Raw genomic sequence first — 27,170 nt, 5'->3', positions numbered from 1 at the left:
CTTTTGTCAGCTCTGCGCTTCTTCGATGAGGCTGCCTTGGTGATCGCCTTGCTTCCTCTCGTCGATCAGAACGATGATGCTCGTGTCGTCGGTCAAGAGAGGGGGATCGGCGACGATAATTCTTAGGTGCCGGTTGGGCGACTAGGTTGAATCTGCAACAGTCGCGGGTGTTGTGAGATGCATACTGATGGAATGAGTAAAACAAAGGGGTCCATACCTTCCCCTTGGGCCTCGGCCACTCTATGGCAACATGCTGGACGGCGTGTGGCCTTGCTTCCTGGTGTGGGTGTACTCCTTCGGCTCGAAACCCTCTCGGAGGTTGATGGCTGGACGGCGATCGTCGCTCAATCGGTGCCGATGGTTCGGATGGAGCCTCCTTCCTTTTGGCCGCCTAGACTTCTTCCACGTTTATGTACTCATTGGCCTTCTTCAACATGTGGTCATAGTTGCGGGGCGGCTTCCTGATGAGCGACCGGAAGAAGTCCCCGTCCACGAGCCCTTGCATGAATGCGTTCATCATGGTCTTGGACGAGACCGAGGGGATATCCATTGCCACCTGGTTGAAGCGCTGGATGTATGCTCGTAGAGTCTCCCTATGGCCCTGCTTCATGGAAAACAGGCTGACGCTTGTTTTCTCATAGTGTCTGCTGCTCGCGAAGTGATGAAGAAAAGTCGTTCGGAAGTCTTTGAAGCTTTGGATAGACCCATCCGGTAGCCTTCTAAACCACCGTTGGGCCGAACTGGAGAGCGTAGTGAGGAAAACTCGGCACTTGACTCCATCTGTATATTGCTGAAGGGTAGCGGCGTTATCGAACTTACCGAAATGGTCATCCGAGTCGGTCGACCCGTTATATTCTCCGATCGTCAGGGGAACGTAGTGCTTCGGCAGCAGATCCTGTAGAATGACCTCGGAGAATTGTCGGTTGATCCGTTCGGGCGACGAATCAGCTCGGGGCGCTTTGCCCTTTCTTGCATCCCGAATGGGAGCCTCATCTGAATAACCCCTATCCGGTTGGCCTGAGCAATCCCTTAGGGCGTCTGAAATAACGCCCGATGAAACGGAATGGGCGCCGACGTAACCTCTCCTGGAGTGTCGGTCAGCATCTTGTTCTGTCCATATGGAGAGTTGCTCCAGCCGGTCTTCATGCGCCGCTTGGCCCCCTGAGGCCGACGTCGCTTGTTGCGCCAGTCGATCGGCTAGTGCCTTTTGTTGCTGCTGCTCAACTATCTTTGCCGCTCGTACCTGAATGAGCGCATCGAGCTCCTCTAGAGTGAGCATCACGGTGTAGAGACGTCCAGCTTCCTCCATCTTCTCAGCTTGAATTCAGGTGCGTTCCCACAGTCGGCGCCAAATTTGATCCTGTCCGAGAGTGAGTCGACGGACGTTGGGGAGGTGGCGCTCACGTTGATTGGGCGTCGACTGAAGATGACGTGGACCTCCAACGAGCTAAGCCTGTAACCACAAATCGTTAGTGCCGGGCCAGGGAGGGGTTCCCCGGCGATGACCCTCCAACGCTCAAGTCAGCTACCGACGACGAATAAATGAAGTAGAGAAGAAAGGAGCAGCGGCGTAACTATAGGGGTGCAAATTTAGGGCTCGGATTACACTGAATCATGTTGACTTGTATGCAGGCACAACTTGGTCCAGGAGCTTCAAGTGATGTTGCACGAGATCCACTCAGAATTCCAGGTAGTGAGAAGCTACCCATCCCCCTGGCTGGAGGAACTCATTGTTAGACTTTATATCGAAGAAAACAACAAGAGTTTAGAGAAAATATTAGATTAATAAACATGAAAATCATACCTACATTCTACCTTGACCCAAAACACAAGTGTGAGATTTGTGTTAAAGCAAAAATGACAAGGTCATCCTTTCAACATATTGAAAGAAGCAACGAACCACTCGGCTAATTAACACCGACATGTGTGACCTCAAAGGTACACCAACACATGATGGAAATTAATACTTCATTGCTTTTGTAGATGATAACATAAAATACTGTTATATATATCTTCTCAAAAGTAAAGATGAAGCTATAGAGAAATTTGCACTCTATAAAAATGAGGTTGAAAACCAACTTAATAGAAAGATTAAGATGGTTTGAAGTGACCGAGGTGGTGAATATGTATCACCGTTCACTGAGTTGTATGTTGAATATGGGATCAGACACAAAACAATAGCTCTTTATACTCCTCAGCAAAATGGAGTTACTGAGCGGAAGAACTGAACTCTAAAAGAGATGATGAATGATCTTCTATTGAGCTCTGGATTGTCAGAATTCATGTGAGAGGAAACTGTATTAATAGTTAATTATCTTTTAAATAAGGTGTCCTAGAAGAAGATAAATAAGAGCCCTTATGAGTTATGGAATGGAAGACAATCGTCCTACAAATATTTATAAATGTGGGGGTGTCTTATCGGATTAAGATAGGACCAAAGACTATTGATTGCATATTTATTGGATATGCATAGAACAGTAGTGCGTATCTATTTTTTGTGTATGAGTCACAAATACAGGAGATACACAAGAACTCGATAATAGAATAGAGAAATGCCTCGTTATTCAAGTATGTGTCTCTGTATAAGACCCGAGAGGATGCTAGCACCTTAAAGCGGGCATATATATAAAACATAAGGTGAAGATGATGTTAAGGAACCAATGGAGGTTGAGCTTAGACGGAGCAAAAGAGTTCGGGTAAAAAAATCCTATGGATCGGATTTTATCACTTTCATGTTGGAAAGTGAGGCCCGAAGTTACTCACAATAATTGCATCTGAGATAGACTCAATCTTGCAAAATCACACTTGAAAACTTGTGGATCTTTCTTCTGAAAGTAAAACACTAGGTTTCAAGTGGATCTTCAAAGAAAAACTGAAACTAGATGGTACAATTGATAAGTATAAGGTCAGATTAATAATCAAAGGATACCGACAATAAGAAGGTCTCGATTACTTTAATACGTATTCTCCAGTGTCGAGAATAACTTCTATTAGAGTATTGTTGGATATTGTCACTATATGGAATCTCGAAATATATCAGATGAATGTAAAATCAACTTTTCTAAACGAGGATTTAGAAGAGAAAATTTACATAGAGCAATCGAAAGGATTTTCTGTGCCAGGACAGAAAAACAAGATTGGTAGATTGGTTAAGTCATTATATGGCTTGAAACAAACACCAAAGCAGTGACATGAAAAATTTGATAACGTTATGAATGAATGTGAATTCAAGATTAATGAGTGTGATAAATGTGTCTACATGAAAATCACAAAGAATGACTACATCATCTTGTGTCTATATGTAGATGACATACTTATCATTGGAAGTAATGATAAGATAATCAAATTCACTAAGAACATGTTGAACTCAAGATTTGACATGAAATACATGGGTCTAACTGATGTGATTCTAGGAATAAAAATTCTTAGAACAACAGAAGGACTTTTTTTTAGTCAGACCCATTATGTGGACAAGATTCTTGAGAAATTCACCAAGGGTGATACTGCGTTGGCATGAATGCTGATAGATACGAGTCAATATCTATCAAAAAATCAAGATGAAAGTATCTCTCAGATAGAGTACTCTCGAGTAATTAGAAGTCTGATGTACCTGATGAGTTGTACACAACCAAACTTGGCCTACGCATTAAGTAAACTGAATAAATACACAAGTAATCCCGATGTTGAGCATTGGAAAGGGATAACAAAAGTACTGAGGTACTTGAGACATACTCGTGAATATGGACTGCACTATACGAGATATCCTATTGTGATCGAAGGGGACAACAATACTAGTTGGATATCTAACATAAAAGACTTTAAGTGTATGAGTGGATTTGTATTCATTCTAGGAGGTGCAGTCATTTCCTAAAAATCTTCTAAGCAAATGGTAATAATCAGATGCACGAGGGAATCTGAGTTTGTGGCTCTTGACAAATGTGGCGAAGAGGCTAAATGACTATGATAATTCTTAAAAGATATTCCGAGATGGCCGAAACATGTACCGACTATTTACATATATTGCGATCGTCAATCAGTAATTGGTCGGGCACAGAGTCATCTATATAATGATAAGTCTAGACATATACATCATAGACATAATATCATTAGACAACTATTCTCAACAAGAGTTATCACTATTGACTATGTGAAGTCAAAGGATAATCTAGCGGATCTGCTAACCAAAGGGTTAAACAGAAAGTTAGTTGCAAGCTCATCATGAGGAATGAGCTTGATGTCGTTGTCAGCGATCGGTGTAGAGGACACCCAACCTATGCTTACTGGAGATCCCAAAAAACTAGGTTCAAAGGGACAACTAATTTGCACTGACTAGACACACTGTGGGGATAACCCAATAAAATAGTGACTGGACCAGGGTAAGACGATGGACTTTTAATGATCAAGAAGAGTAGATGACTACTCTCGAGGGATCACCTATGTGAGAAATAAGTGGATCGCTTCGAAGAGAATTGAAGGCACAATTCTTAGAGCTTCTCACAGAACCAAGTGTGTTAATGGCTGAGAATGAATACACTAATGAGAACTGAGTTGTATCAATAAGAGTCTTGGGTGAAATATGTCAATGCTTTCACAGACGGCAGAATAGTTCAAGGACATCGTGTCTACTATCAGCAGTAAGCAAACAGATTTTCACAAGGGAAGGTTCAAAGGGTAAAACTTACTTGTTCTATACTGGACTCAATTGTTGAATGCTATTACGTACTCTATCTGCATTCATGTGGGGCATTGTTAGATATGTGTGAATGAAGAAGAGGTGGAAGAGGATAGAAGCTCCATTGTGAATGAGACTTTAGTCTCATATTGAGAGTATAATGGCATGTTGGTTTATTTATATTGATTCACATGTATTGATGATGTAAAAAAATGCATGGAGAGAGACTCTCTCTCATACGTGGATGGCAGGGGGGTGCAAACCCAAGGGTCGAATTACACTGAACCATGTTGACTCATGTGCGAGCATAACCTGCGCGCGCCAAATGTCGGACCGCTCGAGGCAAAATTTACATAAGTGGAACAACTAATATTTTACCACATATATCTTTTGCTACTTATTTAAGTATGTAACAGATTCATTAATAATGATTATTAACCAATCATTAACATTGTCATTGGTTAAAGTCCTATATAAGCAGGCTATGATCACAGACAAAAAAGACACGCGGGCAGAAGCTCTCCACCTTCGTTCCCCTCCTCCTCTGTTGTGCAACTTTTGCTCGACAGAGTGCCCATGATAGTAGTCGGGTACCACTTAATTCGTCGTGACCACCAGTGTTTGGTGGGAATCACGATTAACCGTTGTATTGTAGGAAATAAATGACCTGAGTAAACCTCGAAGCACAGCCGGAAGTGTGGTGAATCTATTTCAAGAAAACTACATCCAGCGCAGACCTCGGTACGCTCACCCGGTCGCACTGCCCGGTCGGCCTCTCTAACCACCCGGTCGGTCGCTTTGTCCGCTCGGCCGCAAGCCTGTCCGACCGCAAGCCCGATCGGCCTCAGCATGCTTGCTCACCCGATTGACCACTTGCTCGGTCGGTTCTTCCATCCGGCCGCACACTTACTCGACTGCTCGCTTACTCTCTCGGCAGGTCGGTCACTTGGTTTACGACTTGCTCATTCGGTCGCTCACTCGCCTTGCCTTCCATTGTAAGGCTAACTGCCCACTCAACATGTCTGTCTGATCGACCAATCTACTGCTTGCCCATCCGACCCTTCAGTCAGCTCGATCTTTGCTGCTCAGACTCGGAGCTCGATCTGCACTCGACAATTAGCAAAAAACCAATCTCTACTAGTAGCATGAGATTATCTGCTCAGGTCATCTCTACAGATAAATTGAATTTAATTTCGTGTAATTTAAATTTAACAAAGTCCCAAATATCTCTGGCAGATTGTATTTCCAACAGATAGACGCTTCAATAATCGCTGTGTCAAAATATAGTTTCAAATTGGGGTGAACCTAACTCGAATTTGACTCGGAGGGACTTGACTTGAGGTATGTTAGGAAGGCCAATTTGACTTGAGCTTGATCAGACTTATCTCAAGCTCAATTTGACTTGGTTGCCAATTTAGTTTGACTTTTGACTTGACTATGTCACGTGATGTCTGACTATCGCCACCCCATCAAATTAGTTAAACTAAATTTAGCTCATTAATATTTATGATTAAAAATTATGAACTGTTCGTCTCTGCCAGTATCGTCAACATCACTCATCAACACCCCATTAGAGCAATCTAATTTGTCAATAGGGTTCTCCTCCCCTACGCCTTCTTTGGGTCGCATCCCTGAGAGACCATCCCCACGTTATCCACCGCTATACCTTTCGGAGCCGCCACGCCCAAGGGCAATGCTTCTAGACTACGTTTGGTAAGAGGTAATCTGTCTTATTATGCAATCAAGATTATATTATAATATTGAAAATTTTATATGGTACAGTTTTAAAATTGTAATGTAATGTAATCTGGATTATTAAAGGTAATAATGTTTTGTAATCTGGATTACAAAACCAACACCATGTAATCTGATTACATTACGAGATCACCGTTTTACTAAAATTTAAATGTCAAATATACTCCTAGTTCATTTTCGGCATCAATCGATCATCGATGTCGCTTTTGTCGCCGTCGCCGTCGTCGTCCACCGGTTGTCGGCTATCGGCCGTGGCCCCCACCTATCACCATCCGTTGCCCGTCACCTGCCAGTCGCTGCCTGTCACCGTCGATCACCGACTGACGTCGTTGCCTGTCACAGCCATCAATCACCGACTGACGTCGCTATCACCACCATCAGTCACCGACGCTGCCGCCAACGTCGGAGACGACCATCACTTGCCACCACTAACGGTCACCGATATCATAAGATATTTTTATTATTTTTAATAATATGAATTATATTCTTTATAACAAAAAAAATTAATGGTACTCTTGTTCATTAGATGTATAATTTTTAGAGCAATAATTTGTATATATTTTAATTAATTTGTTTCATGACATATTGATAATTTTTTTTTAATATAATCCAGATCACTCTTAATCTTTTTGCTCATATTAATATCTAATATTGTTATTTCCTATCTAAAAAAATAGTAATAAATATTTAAAGGGAATTTTTATTTGCAGCTTAAAAAAACATGCATAACTTAAAATTTCATACATAAATCTCAAAATCTTTTTTCGACTGCCTATAAAAAGCCTTCCTCTAATTATTAGGGTTGAATGAAACGTTGGCGATCAATTTAATAAAAAGCTTATTTATATTTATTTAATATAAAATTAATTAAATAAATAAATTTTAATAACTCATTAAATTAAACTAATAAATTTAAACACATATAATCAATTTATTAATATTCCTGAATAATATTTATAAACAATATTTATCAACTATATTTATGATTTATAAATTATGTTTATTAATTAGGTTTTTATTAGCACATTAAATATGAAAATTTAAAATAAATAAAAATTATATTATTAATTTCAATAATCAATGAAATAAGTTTAAAATATAAAAATTTATGATTTAAATTGAGATGTCAATAAAATCTAAACAAATCAACTTCATTTTAGTCTTTATTTTATCAAACAAACAAAGTTGAACACTAGTTTGCAGCCCTACGTTTTTCACTTTTCTCCGTCGTACGGTGTGACGATGGTCAGTTAATTAATTCACTAAATCCTTTTTTTTCCCTTTCTTTCTTTCTTCTCCCGATTCCGGTTCCCCTCGTCGTCCTCGATCCCCCTCAATTCCAAGTCTAGGGTTCCGATCCCGGCCCGATCGATCGAATCTCCGCCATGGGGAAGGGTTGCAAGTCGACGTCGCACCAGCTGTTCAAGGACAAAGCTCGCAACCGGGTGGACGACCTCCAATCGGTCCTCAAGGAGAGCCGCGCCGCCAATGTCGCCGTTCTCGAGGAACAGATCCACCAGATGCTCCGCGAGTGGAAGGCTGAGCTCAATCAGGCTTCGCCTGTCACTTCCCTCCAAGTAATTTTTAATCCAACCTCTGCTCACTGTGTTCTAATAGCTTGCTTTGATAATGGAAAGTGTGTTTATTCTTATCGTATACATCCATGTCTACATTTAGCTTGCTCCAAAGGAAAATATATGACATTATTTCTCAGAAAGATCGAAGGAGAAAGCCAGAAAGGTGGATGGCAGCACCACAGACTGTTTCACCAGCCTTGAATAAAATCAATTCTTCACGGATTATCGATCATGGTACTAGTCTAGATCTCTCTACATGATGCTACAATTGTCCTCCCGATCCGCCTCTCCGATTTCGTAAGGGTACCGGTAATTGTTATACGGCGGCGGGGCTGCAGGATACGTAGTCCAGGAGATCGCCGGCGCCGGCTGCCAAGCGCTCTTATTGGACTCTTCCACCGCCGGCGACTTCTTCTCCTCTTTCTTATTTTCTTCGGCTGAGCCGACGCTGACGAGCTCGGCGCCGCCCATCTTCCTCCTGAGGACGGAGGCCAGTTCCACGGAGTCGACCCCGTCGCCGACCACGGTGAGGCGGTCGTTGTCCAGCGCCGCGGACACCACGCCGGACAACCCGACGGCGATCTTGAGAGCTCTGGAGCGCTTCTTGGCGTCTCCCATGGACACCTTCAGCACCAACTTCTGCTTGGCCATCTCGCGATCGATGTAATTGGATTGAGAAGAAACGATCAAAGCTGTAGCAATTCGGGGTGCGTCTTGCTTGTTGGAATGCCAATTAGATCGTCCGATGGTGTTTATACAGAGAGAGTGTGCGAAAGGGAGAGTAGATCAACGGTGGTGAGGGAGCCACTCGGTGCCTTCCTTCCTTCGTCTGCCGGTTCCCACTTGAATCTTCTTCCGAGGACCAGTCAACTTGGAGCGTAAAGTGAATCTGATACGGCGACGCGGAAAAAACGCGGATTCATGGAAGGGGGAAAATACATTATTATGTCCTTATTGTTTCTGAGTTTTTCCACTTATGTCCCTCAAATATTTTCGTTCCCATTTATATCCCTTATAAATCATTTTCGTTCCCACTTATGTCCTTACCGTTAACTGGTCCGTGAATTTGAGACGGAATCGGCACGTGATCTGCACGTGCTCGTAAAAATCTACTAAAGTGGTGGTGGTTGTGAAAACGAGCCGTAATCGTTGAGGAGCGAGCATCCGGAAGCAGGGCGTGGTGGTGGTTGTGATTCTGCCGCCAGGCTGCATGGGAGGCGGATGAGGACTTGAGAACGGATGCTAGCTCTCGGGCGTTGGCCTGGACAAGGAATCGCCGGCCCTCGGCGACGTTCCGTTGGACTCCATAATCGTCCTGCAGGCAATGGCCGAGCTCCCGAAGCGTCGACATGGCCAAGAAACGCCGCGTGGGCACACAGCGCCACACCGGCGTGAAGGTCTTTGTCTCCCTTGGAGCCGCGGCTTCCATGGAACTGAATCACGGCAAGGGAGTACAGAGCTGCCGCGTGAGACGCCATCGCCGCCCGGGCCATCAGCGCCGCCCCGCTTCCCCTGTTCTCTAGGCAGTAGAATCGAATCTGCATACCAAATTTTCACACAAAGATCACATCTTTATCCTTCGAATCTCTCGAAACCCTTCAATCTAGTCGATGAATGAACACCTACCATTCCCAGCACATAACAAGCTTCAATGCTTCCGGAATCGGCGCACTGCTTCAGGAATTTATGCGCCGAATCCGACCAATTTTTAGCCTTAATTACGAGAGATTTCAGAGATGTCTTGGCAAGAACAAGGGGATTCCATCCTAATCCTTTCGATCTCTTACAACTATCAAATTAAAAAAAAAAATATTTTTGATCACATAAATATATATATAAAATGGGCTAAAGTTATCACGGCAGGTGAGGCAGTGCGTACGTTAGCGTCACGCTCACAAGATCCGAAGGTGAACCAGCGGTGGCGTTGAGTTTGCAGCGGTGGCGCTGAGTTTGCAGAGGATTTTTACGAGCACGTGCAGATCACGTGCCGATTCCGTCTCAAATTCACGGACCAGTTAACGGCAGGGACATAAGTGAGAACGAAAATGATTTATGAGGGACATAAATGGGAACGAAAACATTTGAGGGACATAAGTGGGAAAACTCAGAAACAATAGGGACGTAATAATGTATTTCCCCCATGGAAGGAGTCAACTGATGAAACACCTCGACCCAGCCCATTTCCGGCCCGTAAAAAACAATGCTCAACCCGAATGAGCCGATGTCTAGCCCAGCACAAGCCCAACAGAACGAAGGGCGGTCAGTCCAAGTCCTTCATCCGCGGCCTCCGACGATGCCTTCGCCGTTCGCCGCCCTCCCGTCCGGCACGATTAGTTCCCTGTCGGAGCAGCAGCAGGTCCATCTGATCCTCTTCCATTTCCTCCCCCGCTACTACTCCTTAGCCACCTTCCAGACCGCCAGCAACCCTCTCCCCACCCAGGCCTCCGCCGACTCTGGTGTTTTCACCCTCAACATCACCACCCCTCCGCCGCCAACGCCCGACGTCTCCACCGGCGTCGTCGATGCCCCCATCAACGCCCTCATCTGTCATCTTGGAAAACCTATCTACCACACCAAAGCCTAAGTCTCTTCCGCTCTTAGTAAGATGTAATCCCAAAATAAAATTCATTGCATTATCAGTTCAACATTCCCTATGTCTAAGCAAAGCAGTATATAAGGCATGGAGTTTCAACTTAGATTTAATTTATTTGTAAGTGATACACCTCTCACATATTTTCTCCACATCGTATTTCATGAGGCCAAAAGAAGTGATCTTATAGATCGCATAAAGTTTTTAGTAATGTCAAAATATCCTATCAAGTCACCGCCATAGACTTTCCTAGCAAACAATTCAAACAACGAACACATTGGCACATACCATCTATTTTCACGAAATAAAAATCCATCGTACCTATAAATCTTACCAAATGCAACCTTATCACATACTTTGAACACATCAGAAAAATCAGCATCGTTATCATATAAATCTTTGATAAATTCAAATCCAAATAATTTCGTATCAAAAGCGAAAAGTAAAGCATATCTTCAAGATAATGCATCAACAACCACGTTCTCTTTACCTTACTTGTATTTGATCACATAAAGAAATATCTCAATGAATTCTATCTATTTATCATGATGTCGGTTCAACTTATGTTGGCTCTTCAAATTCTTTAGAGATTGATAATTTGTGTAAATCATGGATTCTTTCGGTAATAAGTATTGTTGTCATGTCTTCAATGCCCTCACCCATGTGTACATCTTCTTGTAATATATGAGATAGTTGAGAGTGGCTCCACTCAACTTCTCACTAAAGTAAGCAATGAGTCTCATCTCCTATATAAGCACAGCACCTATATCAACACCAGAGGCATCACATTCGATTTAAAAGGTTTTAGAAAAATCTACTAGGATTAGTAAAGGAGTAGAATTTAATTTTTCTTTCAAAATGTTGAATTCCCTCATTTGCTCCGCTCCCCACTTGAATGTCTTATTTTTCTTGATAACTTTAGTAAGAGGAGTTGTAATATTGTTAAAATTATGAACAAACCATCTATAGAAGTTAGCCAAACTATGAAAACTCCTCACTTGGTTGATAGATTGTTGTCGATGTTAGCCACTCTTAGATTGCTTTTACCTTTTCCTCATCCATCTCAACACTTTTAGCATTAATAACAAAATGAAAAAAAAATACAACTTTTTCAATACAAAAGGAGCATTTATTGAGATTAGCAAAAAGCTTCTCTTCTTTCAACACACTCAAAACTGATCTTAAATGTGTGACATGTTTTTCTAAGTTTTTGTTATAAATTAAAATATCATTGAAATATACAACTACAAATCTCCCTAAGAAAACACGTAAAATATGGTTCATCAAAAGTATAAAAGTGATTAGAGCATTAGTTAAATCAAAAGGAATTACTAACCATTCATATAAGCCATGTTTGGTCTTAAAACCAGTCTTACATTTATTATCTTCTTTCATCCTAATCTGATGATATCCACTCCTAAGATCAATCTTTGTGAATATACAAGAACCTTGTAGCTCATCAAGCATGTCATCAAGCTTAGGAATTGGGTGATGTTACTTTACCGTTATGCTGTTGATGACTCAGCAGTCCACACACATCCTTGACGTTCCATTCTTCTTAGGAACTAGTAACACAGGAACTGCACAAGAGCTCATGCTTTCTCGAACATACTTCTTCTCTAGCAATTCATTAACTTGTTTTTAAAGTTCCTTTGTTTTCTCTAAATTGATTTTATAGGCAAGTCGATTTGGGATGAAAGCACCGGGTATAAAGTTAATTTAATGTTCAATTCCTCGACTAGGAGGTAAACCATATGGAACATCTCATGGAAAAGCATCCTCGAATTCATGTAAGAGAGAGATAATAACATTTGACGAATAATCATTAAAATTGTTAGTACTCAATAATGCCTCCTTATACAAAAGTATAAAAGATAGCTGGTTTGAAAATAAAATGTTGGTGTAGGAAGCACCAGATGATCAAACCTGTGTTTTGATAATGACAAAAGATTCAAAAGTTAAGATGTCTTGCTATCTAATAAGGCTGATTGAGCTTGCAGGAAAGTGCTAAGTTGTCTTAGGCAAAAATCCTAGTGAATTATAGGCAGGTGGAAAACCCTAGGGGGTGGTAACCTTAAGTGATGAAAAGTCCTAGCTGCGGTTAAGCAGGTGGAAAACCCTAGGGGCGGTAACCCTAGGTCATAGGGGGTGGTAACCTTAGGTGGAAAGTCTTAACGGGTCAAGCGCTTCGAGCAAAATCCTAGAGTCGGGGACTTTAGGTTAAAATCCTGGTGATCGCGGACCAAGTGAAAGTTTGGACGGGTTGTAGAGCGTACGTCCAGCATGAAGACCGGAAGTCTCGGGCACTAAGTAAAAGTCCAGTCGATCTGGAGGACCAGTCTGGCAACATGTAACTTCTCCTGAGAGGAGTAGGTGAGAACGCGTTCCCTGAAGATGGAACAGTAGGCGTCGGTTCGACCTAGAGTTTCGACAAAACTCAAAGTCAGAACCGGACAGTCAGAGGCTGTCAAATTTCATATTATATATATTGTTTTTTTTTTTTGCCTAGAATAACTTTATTTTATAGAAAATGACGAACTGAAAAAAGTTGGTTCGGGCGCCCGAAACCCAAAAATTATCTGCAAGCTGATGTGGCATGCGTCAGTTGGCCGAACCATGTGGTCCAGCGCCCGGAGTGGTTCCAAGCGCCCGGAACAACCTATAAAAGCAACCTTCGACCATGAGCTTAATAACAACATTCCGAACAAGTTCCGCTTCTTCGAGCTGCTCAGAAAATGCCTTCTCAATGTTCGAAAGTTGCCCCGACGATGATTGTGCTAAGGATTCAACTCTCCAAGTTGTCGGTATTGTTGTATTTCAAAGTTTCTTGTACTTTAACTATAAATTTTGTTGTAACCTTCAATTAATTAGTTATTGCCCATTGAAAGCACTCTCACGTGCCGGCCTTGGAGTACGAGTCGTCACAGGCTCCGAACCAAGTAAATCTTGGTGTGCTTTTTCTTGTCTCTATCTTTTCATTATTCCACTACATTTCTACTTGATTGTTTTAAAACAAACGAATTAGCCATGAGTGCTATTTACCCCCCCCCCCCCTCTAGCACGCAACGATCCTACTTAAAGTTCTTCTGATCTCTTTTTTTTCATAGAAGTTATTTTCCTTTTTCTTTTTTTTTTCTCTTCATTCATGGTTTTCTTAATTTTTCTTTCTTTCTTTGACTCTTTTCTCTCAATTTATTTTTCTATCTTTTTTTATTCGCTTTTTATACTTTCAGCCGATCCTCCCTAACTTGTCTTAGAATCAAGGGTACAAGAATAATAGGTTGTCCCTCCCGAGTAAAGGAATACATATTTGTGAGTTCATCATGTGTTACATTCCAATCAAATTGCCAATGTCTCCCCAACAAAAGATAACATACGTGCATAGGAACCACATCACACAACAACTTATCTTCATATTTGTCAATGGAAATTACTACCAAGACTTGTTTTGTCACATTAAGTTCACCGCAATCATTCAGCTATTGAAGTTGATAAGGATGCGGATGTTTTTGAGTTAGTAGTGATAATTTCTACACCAAACCAACACCTACCACATTGGTTATTTTCTTCCTCTGTTAATAATAACATTGTAAACCTTGTTACTCATAAGCAACAAGTATGAAACAAGTTCTCCCTTTGATTATCTTCTTCCTCCATAGCTTGCAAATTAAGAACTTGTTGGGCCACCAATAAGTCTCCAACAATACCATGTTGCTCATCATCACTATCCTCCTTTTGGGGCACTTCTTCATCTACTTCATCATCATCTTCTAACTCAAGTTCACCTTGGATATTTATTACCATCATCCTTCTATTCACATATTGGCTGATTATGTGACCACACCTTTGACATTTAAAGCACTTGATATCATGGGATTTAAAAGAAATGGATTCACTTTTACCTTGAGTAGCGGATGTTGTTAGTTTGAGGTTCTTGAAGATTTCAAACTTTAACTTATTTTGTAGTTGTTTCTCTCTTATTGGAGTTGTCCGTCATATATTAATGGTAGTCATTGGTTGTCCCCTCCAAATTAATCCTTTCCTCTTGAATTGTTCCTCCACTTTTTATGCTTGGTGGACCATGTCTGACAACTCAACATAATGCTGCGATTCAACAATATCAACAATTTTTAGGTTTAAACCATACAAGAACCTAGCCATGGTGGCTTCCCGATTTTCGTTCACATTTGCCCATATCATTGACAACTCCATCTCCTTGAAATACTCATCCACACTTTTGGAACCTTGAGACAGCCTCTACAACCGTTAATATAAGCTTTTATAATAATATTTGAGTACAATTGTACAAACCTCCTTCTCATGAGCATCTTTATTTTCTCCCAAGTGGATACAGGTTGCTCTCTATTTCTTCTCTAATTTATCACCACTTGATCCCACTAAATAATAGCATAATCAGTGAATTCAATGACAACTAGCTTAACCTTTTTAAGTTCTAAAAAATCATGATAATCAAACATCATTTCCATCTTAGTTTTCTACTCCAAATAAATTTCAAGATCATTTTTTCCTTGGAAGGATGGAATCTTCAGCTTTACACCTCTCAAGTCATTAGCCCTTTGATTTCCACCAATTCTATCTTCTCTATGCCCATTCCTTTCTCCTCTTATCCAATCCAACCTTGGTCCACCACTTCTTCTTCTTCTACATCAACCCTCTGAGCATGCCTTTGTTGTGGCACAATAGGATGGTCTTGCAAATGTCTTCCCAATGTACTCTCTTCCACTAGATCTAGCCTCTCATCGATAGATTCTAATTCAACCCTCATCATTCATAGCATCTCTCCCATCATACTTGCAATTGAAGTTTGGAAGGGTCTACCCTCCTCAGCTACACTATCTTCCTAGATATTGGGCATTCTGTAAAGAAAATTGAAACCTCACAAGCACTTCCTCACTTTTTTTTTCTCTCGAGAGTGAAGGGCGCTGGAATTCCGTTCCGTTTAAATTTCCCGTACAAAAATTATACAAGTACAGAACTATTCCTAGCAACTCGTACGTTCGATCAGACATGTGTTTGATCAATCAAGCAAGTTCTTGAATGATCAAAGCACACCTTGATCGAAGTACAAGATCGCTGGCCTCTTGTGTTGGTATTCAAAATCGATATCCAAAATCGATACGAAGAAAACAAAACCAATTACGCAACGAAATTAAAGAACTAGTTGTACCTTTCTTTGTAGCTAAAGACCTCTTGATCTTCTGTCATATTCCTCTCCTCTTCTTGGATGTCGTGTGGGCGACGATCTACCAAGAACAAAACCACCCTCCTCTTCTCTTCCAAAACCACCGCCTACAAAAAGGAGTCTCTAGGATGGGATACCTTCTAATCTTCTTCCTTCTCTTCCTCTTCTTCTTCTTCCTCTTCTTTCTCTCTTCCTCCTCTTCTTCAAGCCGCCGACCACCAATGGATGGGAAGGGGCGCCGACCACCAAGGGAGAAGGGAAACTGCCGGCCCTTTGCAAGGGAGAGGTTGGCGCCAGCCCTAGGTGGGGAAGAAGGTGGCACCGACCATAAGGGGAGAAGAGAATTGGTTGTCGCCTGCCCTAGCAAGGGAAGAGGGGGTGACAATCACAAGGAGAGAAGGGAGTTGTGGAATAATTAGAAAGTTAGGTTTTAGATATCACATCCTAGTACTTTTTATAGACTCGCCGTCGATTACAAGGAAAGAAAAATTAACAAAATTTTGTTTAAAAAAAAATTAAACAAACTATGTTAAACCAAACCAAGTTAAGTTAAATCAAACCAAGTTAAGTTAAACCAAACCAAGTTAAGTTAAACCAAACCCGGTTATGGATGGGTGGATGCGAGACTTTATATAGAGGCTACAACAGGGACTTAGAGGAGGAATTAGTTTAGGTCTCCCGATGGGCTTGGGTTTCCCATGTTGACCCCGAACACCCAACTCAAGTCCATCAATAATAACTCATACCACTAAATGGTTATTATTGAACTACCGCACCAATCCCATATTATAATATGAGCTCCTTTTTATTATGAGTGTGTTAATCTCTCCGTGTTTAAGATATCGTATGTCCGTGAATTAAATGAGTTACTGACAACTCAGTTAATTAACATCTGAGTCTAAGAGTAGTATCACTCAACTTTATTATCATGTCGGACTAAGTCCATCTATAGGGTTTACATGATAATCCTTATGAACTCCTCAAGGGGACATCATCAACATAAATACTTAGGACACAGTTTTCTTCTATAATCAACAACACACCATATAAGGATCCCAACTCATCGAGCGTATTGATTTAACGAATAAATCTTACCCATTGATAAGTTAAAGAATAAATATTAAATATACGTGTTTGTTATTATATAGGGATTAAGAGGACGCACATCCATAATAACAGAGGTTCTATTCTTTTATATAGTCAGTATAAATCGAACAACCTCAAATGGTCCTGCTCAATACACACATAGTGTACTAGTGTAATTTTATAGTCAAGACAAACTAATACCAAATTACACTACAACCGTTCCAATGGTTTGTCCCTATCCATCTTGATTGTGAGCTACTATTTATAATTTATAAGGAACTGATAACATGATCTTCTGTGTGTCATCACATACCATGTTATCTACAATATAAATTAAATGGACAACTACATTAATATATAAAATGCAGACATTTGACCAAAGTGATTCTCATTTCAAAATATTTCAAAACAGGTGTTCATATAAAAACTAGGCTTATAGTATACATCCCAACAGAGAGTAAGGCACTCACACTTGTGTTGACTCACGATAAGGCTCTTACTTAATGATATATCTTTAGTTCTTAATCAAACTCTAGAACAAATTGAAATATCATGTAACAATTCAAAAGAAACCAACCAAAACTTTGATGGCAGAAATTTAAGAGAAAATGAAAAAGTGGAAGATTGAGAATAAGAGAAAATAAAAAATGAATTTTACTTTGATGAAACTTCGACTTGAACAAGCAACTTCTTCTTTTCATTGTTTTTTCTTTGTAGAATTTTTTTCATAGATTTCTTTTGGTAAATTTTTTTAAGAGTAGTAAGTAAAGATAGATTTAGCATTTACCTTTGAAACCGAAGCTCTGATAGAAGATGACATGAACCCCACCAACAATCCTAATGAAACCCAGGAACAAACGATAGATAGAAATCTAAGAACCTGAAGATAGAATTTAAGCTTTAACCCATAACCAAACACTGGAACGAACCAAGACTACAAAGAAAGGAAAATGTCACACCACAAGAGTGATAAGTTTCCTTGGATTGAATGCCATAAGACAAACTCGAGAAGTTCAGAACCCTACAAGAAAATTAGTCTATTGTGACATTATCTTAACGACATTTATTTATAAGTATCATAATAAATACCTTATAGTGACATTTATCAAAAACCAAAAAAAAATAACAAATTAGACCCTTTCTTATGACAGCTCGAATAAATGTCATTATTGATATAGGAACAATTACTTTAATTTATAAGTATATGTTGTGTTAACGTAACTTAATTAAAACCCTTAACTTCTCCGTCGTTTTCCTATGTCGATCTTTTTTCTCACGCCGCTAGGTTTCTTTTCGCACAAAACCTCTGTTACGCACACGTCCAGGTCAAGTCGATCGAGCTCATTCTCCTTCGATCAATCTCCTCATTTCCCTACGTCGCACACCGCAAGTCTCCTTCGATCAATCTCCTCTTTTCCCTACGTCGCACGCCACAAGTCACAGACCTCTTTCTCCTGCGTCGAACTTCTTCTTAACACCGCACACGGTCAGGTTTTGCTTTTCGCACACCACCTCAGTGTCCTTAGATTTCCTCTTTTCCCTACACCACACCTCTCGGTCATGACGCACAAGATTTCTATTTTTTGCAGGCAGATGCATTTCTTTCTTACGCCGCAAGTCGCCGCTCACACAAACCTCTGCTGCATTTTCCAAGAACATGCCGAATCCACCCTTCATCTGTTGGTTAGTTCTAGAAAAACGTACCGGTTCCACTGTACAAATTTTTTTGTACAAGTGTCGAACCTTTCCTTAAATAACTTATTGTGTTCTGTAGAAGTTAAATTAGGAATCGCAGACAGAACTTAACATCATTGATTCCAAATTTAACTTATCTGTTCTTAATGGTTTAGATTTGAATCGCAAGCGGAACTTAACACTATTGATTCAAATCCACATATGTTATTAATTTCATTAAATATTAATTTCCAAAATTGTCTTCCAGGACTACATGGCGAGGCACATGACCTTCTTGGATATGGGAGCAACCACCACCGCCTAGACAAAGTCTTTTAAGGAAAGCTAATATTTAATTTCCTTAAATAACTTTAGGTTAACCAAAAAGAACAATCGAATCACAAATTCGAAAAAGAAGAAAACACAAACTCGAAAAACTTATTCAAAAAATTAGATCTAATGCCTCTTGTGTTTGGAATTCTTACAACAAGAAATAACTAGCATGATGCAGAAAATAATTGCTAATTATACCTTCTTTTTGTATGCTAATGACCTCGAGATCTTCTGTCGTATTCCTCGCCTTGCCTTGGACGTCATTGTTGGTTGCTACTCGGAAAACCTAGAGGTTCCACTGTACAAAAATTTTGTACAAAGGTCTGAACCTTTTCCTAGCTACCATGTGTTCTTTTAAATTAAATTTTGGATCGCCTGCGGAACTTAACACGTTTGATCCAAAACTTAATCTATTCGTTCTTTTAGGTTTTGACTTGGGTCTCCTGCGGAACTTAACACGTTTGACCCAAATCACCTTAAGTTATTAATTCCATTAAATATTAATTTCCATAATTGGTTTCCAGTACTGACGTGGCGAGGCACATGACCTTCTTGGATATGGGAGCAACCACCACCGACTAGACAAAACCTTTTATGGAAAGCTAATATTTAATTTCCTAAAATAACTTTAGGTTAACCGAAAAGAACAATCAAATCACAAGGGAAAAAAAACAAAACAAAAGAACACAACATCGAAAAACATATTCGAAATACTAGAATTGCATGCCTCTTGTATTTGGTATTATTTTCAAAAATAACTAGTATGATGCGGAAAGAAAAATTACTAGTTATACCTTTTAGAAAGGGCTCTTGATCTTCTACCGTATTCCTCTTCTAACCTCGGACGTTGTGTGGGCAACGATCTTCCGAGATGAGAAACCACCAAAGCACCTTCTTTTCCTTTCTTCAAATTTTGGCCAAGCACAAAGCTTCCAAAAGATGAAGATCTTTTCCACCAACCAAGCTCCAAGGGATATAAGCTTTCTCTCCTTCTTCCTCAAGCTAGATCCGGCCACCAATTAAAACTCCATGAGCATGAAGAGGTTCGGCCACAAAGAGAAGAAGAAGAGAAGAAGGAAGGGTCGGCCACACCACCAAGGAAAAGAGGGAGAAAAATAGAATAGAGTCGTTAACCTTGAAGCCTCCTCTACCCCCTCTTTTATAATCCTTGATCTTGGCAAATAAGGAAATTTTAATAAAAACTTCCTTAATTCTTTTGCCATTGAAAAGGAAAATTTATTTAATTAAAAATAAAATTCTTTCTCAATTTTATTTGGCCGGCCATATGAAAGCTACAAACAAGGAGAGTTTTAATTAATTAAAACTTCCTAATTTGTCTCCAGAAATTTTTTAAAAAATTTCTCCAATAATTTTTATCCCTTTATGATTGGTTTATAAAAAGGAAATTTAATAAATTAAAATCTTTCTTTTAAACATGTGGATAAAAAGAAAGTTATCTCTAAAAATTAAAATCTCTTTTAATCTACAAATAAGGAAAGATATCAAATCTTTTCTTAATCTTTTGTAAAAACTTATAAAAGAGAATATTTAATTTTAAACTCTCTTTTAAATTATGAACATGATTAAAAAGGAAAGTTTTCTTAAAATTTAAAATCCTCCTTTAATCAACAAATAAGGAAAGATTTCAAATTTTAAACTCTCTTTTAAACATGTAGATGATTTACAAATAAGGAAAGTTTTTACCAAAAATTAAAATCATCCTTTTAAACTACAAATAAGGAAAGAGATTAATCTCTTCTCTTAATCTTTTGTAGAAAGCTATAAAATGAAATTTTTAATTTTTAAACTCTCTTTTAAAATCATGATATCCACATAAGAAATAATTTTAATAAAAATCCTTTTTAATATTCTAGTGGCCGGCCACCTACATAACTCATCCACTTGATATTGGCCGGCCCTAGCTTGGGTTCCAAGCTAGCTTAGCCGGCCCCATTGGATGGGTAAGAAGGTGGGTATGCGGTGGGTATAAATCTCTATATACTAGAGGCTACGATAGGGACCGAGAGGAGGAATTGGTTTTGGTCTCCCGAAGAAATTAAGCATCCCGTGTTCGCCCCGAACACACAACTTAATTTCATCAATAATAATTCATTCCACTAAAGAACTATTATTGAACTACCGCACCAATCCCAAATTACATTTTGGGCTCCTTCTTATTATGAGTGTGTTAGTCTCCCTGTGTTTAAGATAACAAATGTCCACTAATTAGTAAGTTACTGACAACTCACTTAATTAATATCTAGCTCCAAAAGTAGTACCACTCAACTTCATCGTCATGTCGGACTAAGTCCACCTGCAGGGTATAACATGACAATCCTTATGAGCTCCCCTTGGGGACATTCTCAACCTAGATTACTAGGACACAGTTTCCTTTTATAATCAACAACACACACTATAAGTGATATCATTTCCCAACTTATCGGGCTTATTGATTCATCGAACTAAATCTCACCCATTGATAAATTAAAGAAATAAATATCAAATATATGTGCTTGTTATTATATTAGGATTAAGAGCACACACTTCCATAATAACTGAGGTCTTTGTCCCTTTATAAAGTCAGTATAAAAGAAACGACCTCTAATGGTCCTACTCAATACACTCTTAGTGTACTAGTGTAATTATATAGTTAAGATAAACTAACACCTAATTACACTACGACCTTCCAATGGTTTGTTCCTTTCCATCATGGTCGTGAGCTACTGTTTATAATTTATAAAGTACTGATAACATGATCTTCTGTGTGTGACACCACACACCATGTTATCTACAATATAAATTAATTGAACAACTACATTTATCACAAATGTAGATATTTGACCAATGTGATTCTTATTTCTAGATAAATGTTTATACCTAAAGCTAGGCTTTTAGTATAAACTCTAACAATCTCCCACTTATACTAAAAGACTAAGCTGCCATATCTGCTGACATACATCTGATTCCCATGCCTTTCAAAAAGCTCTTGCCTTAAGGACCTTAGGTTATAATCTGATGCAATCTAGGCGGCAACAACTTCTCCCCGTTATACAATTTCTCGTATTGGGTAGTACTTGCTCTCTATTGTGTTTACTTGCCTTATAGACTCATGGTTTCTTCGAGTTTGTTACTGCACCATTATTATTACAATAAATTGTAATATTCTTTGGACAAACTAGAAATCATATCTAAGTCTATCTTGAGGTAATTAAGTCATTCAGCTTTTATGGCTACCTCAGAGGCTTGCCATATACTCAGCTTCTATGGTGGAGTCCAGAAAAACACCTATGCTTATCACTCTTCCATAGTTATAACTTTTCCTCCTAAAGTAAACACAAAACCCCGAGGTCGACTTATTATTGTCCTTATCCGATTGGAAGTCAAAATCTGTGTAACCCACAGGGACCAAATTAACTGCCTTGTAAGCTAGCATATAATCTCTAGCGCCTCTAAGGTACTTTAATATATGTTTTACTGCAGTCCAATGTCCTTGTCTAGGGTTACTTTGATATATGCTAACTATGCCCTTGGCAAAACAGATTTATGATCTCGTGCATAGCATACATTAGGTTGTCTAACTGCCGAAGCATAAAGAACTGCCTACATGTCCTCAATCTCCTTTGATGTCATCGGAGACATCTCTTTAGATAAAGACATTCCATGCTTAAAAGGTAAGAAACCTTTCGAGGAGTTTTGCATGCTTAAAACGAGCAAGGATTTTCCGATGTATCAAGCTTGGGATAAGTAAAATATATTTTTTCTTTCGATCCCTTATTATTTTGATCTCAAAAATATATACATTCTCCCAAGTCCTTTATATCGAATTATTTGGACAACCATACCCTTACTTCTGACAACATTTTGATATTATTTCCAACTACCAAAAATGTTATCTACGTATAGTACAAGAAATACCACCACGTTTCCATCACACCTTTTGTATACACAAGACTTATCCGTTTACTCAATAAATCCATAGGTCTGGATTACTTTGATAAACCGGATGTTCCAAGACCTTGAAGCTTTGCCTCAGTCCATAGATTGATTGAGCTTGCAGACAAGATGCTCTTAGCCCTTTGCAATGAACCCTTCTGGTTGCTTTATATGGATGCTTTCATCAAGACTTCCATTAAGGAATGCTGTTTTGACATCCACTTGCCAAATAGATAAAAGAATCCGGATAGACTTAAGCATGACTACCAGTGAAAAAGTTTCCTTTTTCATCAAGCCTTGCTTTGAAAGTTACTACCTTCCTTTCTATCCCTCTTTTCCTATTATAGACCTTTTTACACCCAAAGGCTTTTACACCATTTGGTGGTTCTACAAGCTTCCAGATTTTATTAGAATACATATATTCTAATTCTGTTATTCATTACTCTTTGCCAAGATGTTGCATCTTTATCTTGGAGTGTTTCGTTATATGTCCGGAAATCAGGTTCATGTCCTCCAGGGATCGAGTCCAAAAACTCTCCCAAAACATGAATCTTTTTAGGTTGCCTAACAACCCTCCCACTATGACAAGGCACTTTCTGCAATTGTGTATCATTTGTGATACGTGTTGCAGTTTCCTTGTGGTATCTCATCTTGTACAATTGGTACTAGATTAGACATGTCTTTTATTATTTCCTTAAGAACAAATTTTCTTATGGGCACATGGTTTATTACATAGTCCTTTTCTAAAAATCGGCCATTGATGCTAACAATGACCTTCTGATTTTTAAGACTATAAACCTACTTTCATTTCTCTAGGATAACCCACAAACAAGTGAATTCCTGTTCAACTTATCATTGTCTCTCTTCTGCATATGTGCTGGACTACCCGAATCCGAATATGCCTCGAAATAGGCTTACGCCTATTCAGCAATTCTTATATGAGTAGAGAGTTCTGACTTTGGAAGGTACTATGTTCACTTCCGTTTCCAGAGTATATCCTTAAAATGAATTTGGTAAAATAACTCATCATCAATCTACTTATTTCCATAAGAGTCCTATACCTTCTTTCTCCTACACCATTCTGTTGGGGTGTACCAGGTGCAGTTAGTTAGGATTGAATCCCTACTTCTGATAAATGACTCCTAAATTCTCCCAAGAGGTACTTGCCACTACGATCTTACCGTAGTGTCTTGATACTTTTACTTTGTTGTTTCTCCACATCAGCCTCATACTCTTTGAACTAATTAAAGCACTTAGACTTGCGGCACATCAAGTAAATATATCCGTATCTCAAATAGTTGTCTATAAAATAGATGAAATATTTGAAACAATCTCTTGCCTGGATGCTCATAGGATCACACAAATCAGAATGAACCAATTCCAATATATTTTTGACTTCATATCCCTTAGACTTAAAAGCTTCTTGGTTATTTTTCCTTCCAAGTAAGACTCGTAGGTTGGAAAGATTTCCACTACTAATGAACCCAAAAGTTCATCAGCTACCAATGAATCCTACTCAAGTTAATATAACCTAGCCTTAGAAGCCAAAGATATAATTGGTTCATTTTCGAAGGTTACTTTCTCTTAAAGTTAGAAAATGTGTTACTAATTTCCATTTGTTGCATCGTGAGAGTTATTAGATTTATAAATTGTCAACCAACGTACCAGAACAGATAACTTCCCTCTTTTTCTTAATAACAACTTTGTTATTAAAAGAGGCAGAATATCAAGTTCTTTGAATAGTTTAGAAACTGAAAACTAGTTCTTTCTAAACTTGGTACGTAAAGACAATTACTCAAAATCCATGTTTTATTCTTATCAAAGGATAAACATCTCCCACTGCAACAGCTGTCACTTTTACAGCAGCACCCATGTGGACGGTGTTTTTATTTTCATTTAGTTGTCGGGTTTCCTGGAACCCTGCAATGAATTGCGGACATGATTAATGGCATCTGTATCTACACTCCAGGTTCTGGTAGATAACACCACTAAACATGTTTCAACTAATGAATTAAATACACCTATATTGTTCTTACTTCTAAGAAGACAGTCTACCTTAATGTCCAAGTCCTATTTCCAATCATTACAATTGGGATTACTAAGTCTTTCTTATAGTATGACTACTAGGGGATTGACAAACATTTTAAATCCTAAGAATCACAAAAATACTTGGTCAAGATCAACTCCTTAAAAATCCCCATGAATTTTGTATGTCACGATAGTATGGACGTAAACAAAATCGAAGAGGAGATTTTATTCATTAATTTTATTATCTCGTCAACTTTACTTTATGACGAATAAAATTAATAGTTGATCTGTCTTTGATCAAATATTTTGTCAAAAACTTTTGAATTTAAAAAAATATTGATTCCTCAAACAATATTATTTAAATTCACCAACACCTCAAATACCGTGAATTTTGCATGCCACGTTAGTGTGGACGTATACAAATTCAACATTTGTAAAAGGAGGGTTTTAACCCATTAATTTTATTATCTTGTCAACCTAACTTTTTGACAAATAAAATTAATAGTTGGTATCATTTGGTCACACAAATAATAGCAGTGACTCCGATGGGGAGGATACTATTAGATGTGTCTAAGTGTATACCATTACTTGACACTAAGTCCATTAATAAGATTATGCCCCTTCTGTTGGGGAAGATCACACGCTCTTAATTAACTTCCTATAGTCATCCAAAAATGGAAGTCTGTTCTAGTGATCCACAAACAAGCTCATCCGTTATAGAGGAAGGCACTCAGAGCCAACGCGCAAGCTTGTTTGCATCACTTACAAACCAGTAATGGAGACCATGGGATTTACTTAAAAATCCCTCTCCCACTTAGTAATTTATAAATGAGGAATTTTAACTATGCTAGCCTACTAAATATGTAAACTAACATGCACACACAATATAATATAAAAGCAATAAATAAAAAATCTAATTTTCAACTATTATGACTTTTATCTCTTGTTGTCCTCCGTGTGTTGTCATCCCAAGTTGCTGCCATATTTGGCCACTGCCACCGGGTCTAGCTGTCGCATCTATCTTGCTCCTAGTTCCGCTGCGCCTCTGGTCCTTAGAAGGTTCCACGCTTTGCAAGATTCGATCCGCGACATAAATAAAATTTTACATTTTGATCCTATATTCCTCGAAGGAATGTACATGTAAACTAGATCGAACATAAAATAAAATTTATATCCATCGATCCTATATTCCATAAAAGGAATGTACATGTAACTAGATCAAAAAATAAAATTCTAATAAAACTAAATACAGCTCCTGCTGTATTTTATAATACAATCATGCACACACAATAAAATGCCCTTGACATGTCCAAGGGTCCAATCACACACATAATAACTATAAGCCATAATAGTTGGATCCTGCATCCACAAAGTTAGCACATCCTACTATTATCCTGCCTAAATTATGTATGACATGTGCATAATTAAACTAATACCAAATACACAGAGGAAAAACCCTAGCTCTGATACCAATTGTTGGTTGCTACTCGGAAAACCTAGAGGTTCCACTGTACAAAAATTTTATACAAAGGTCTGAACCTTTTCCTAGCTACCATGTGTTCTTTTAAATTAAATTTTGGATCGCCTGCGGAACTTAACACGTTTGATCCAAAACTTAATCTATTTGTTCTTTTAGGTTTTGACTTGGGTCTCCTGCGGAACTTAACACGTTTGACCCAAATCACCTTAAGTTATTAATTCCATTAAATATTAATTTCCATAATTGGTTTCCAGTACTGACGTGGCGAGGCACATGACCTTCTTGGATATGGGAGCAACCACCACCGACTAGACAAAACCTTTTATGGAAAGCTAATATTTAATTTCCTAAAATAACTTTAGGTTAACCGAAAAAAACAATCAAATCACAAGGGAAAAAAAAACAAAACAAAAGAACACAACATCGAAAAACATATTCGAAATACTAGAATCGCATGCCTCTTGTATTTGGTATTATTTTCAAAAATAACTAGTATGATGTGGAAAGAAAAATTACTAGTTATACCTTTTATAAAGAGCTCTTGATCTTCTACCGTATTCCTCTTCTAACCTCGGACGTTGTGTGGGCAACGATCTTCCGAGATGAGAAACCACCAAAGCACCTTCTTTTCCTTTCTTCAAATTTCAGCCAAGCACAAAGCTTCCAAAAGATGAAGATCTTTTCCACCAACCAAGCTCCAAGGGATATAAGCTTTCTCTCCTTCTTCCTCAAGCTAGATCCGGCCACCAATTAAAACTCCATGAGCATGAAGAGGTTCGTCCACAAAGAGAAGAAGAAGAGAAGAAGGAAGGGCCGGCCACATCACCAAGGAAAAGAGG

The 27,170-nt window shown here is 38.9% G+C and overlaps 1 protein-coding gene and 1 pseudogene across 1 annotated transcript; both read right to left on the bottom strand.

Annotated features, from left to right (window-relative positions):
• Positions 1-8,049: 8,049 nt before the first annotated feature.
• On the bottom strand, positions 8,050-8,655 carry LOC121981241 (disease resistance protein Pik-1-like). Its single transcript, XM_042533669.1, has one exon. It carries the CDS (start codon positions 8,653-8,655, stop codon positions 8,257-8,259), a length of 399 nt encoding a protein of 132 aa, XP_042389603.1. The 3' UTR covers positions 8,050-8,256.
• Positions 8,656-9,116: 461 nt separating this feature from the next.
• LOC121979849 lies at positions 9,117-18,560 on the bottom strand (annotated as a pseudogene).
• Positions 18,561-27,170: the final 8,610 nt, after the last annotated feature.

The sequence above is a fragment of the Zingiber officinale genome, chromosome 5A, assembly GCF_018446385.1.
Source record: "Zingiber officinale cultivar Zhangliang chromosome 5A, Zo_v1.1, whole genome shotgun sequence".
Classification (NCBI taxonomy): Eukaryota; Viridiplantae; Streptophyta; class Magnoliopsida; order Zingiberales; family Zingiberaceae; genus Zingiber; species Zingiber officinale.
Note: the sequence above shows the minus strand (reverse complement) of the source record. Positions and strands in the feature narration are given on the sequence as shown.

Bases quoted from the DNA above. Each gene is read 5' to 3' on its own strand.
- LOC121981241 (XM_042533669.1), bottom strand. From the start codon at position 8,655: ATGGCCAAGCAGAAGTTGGTGCTGAAGGTGTCCATGGGAGACGCCAAG.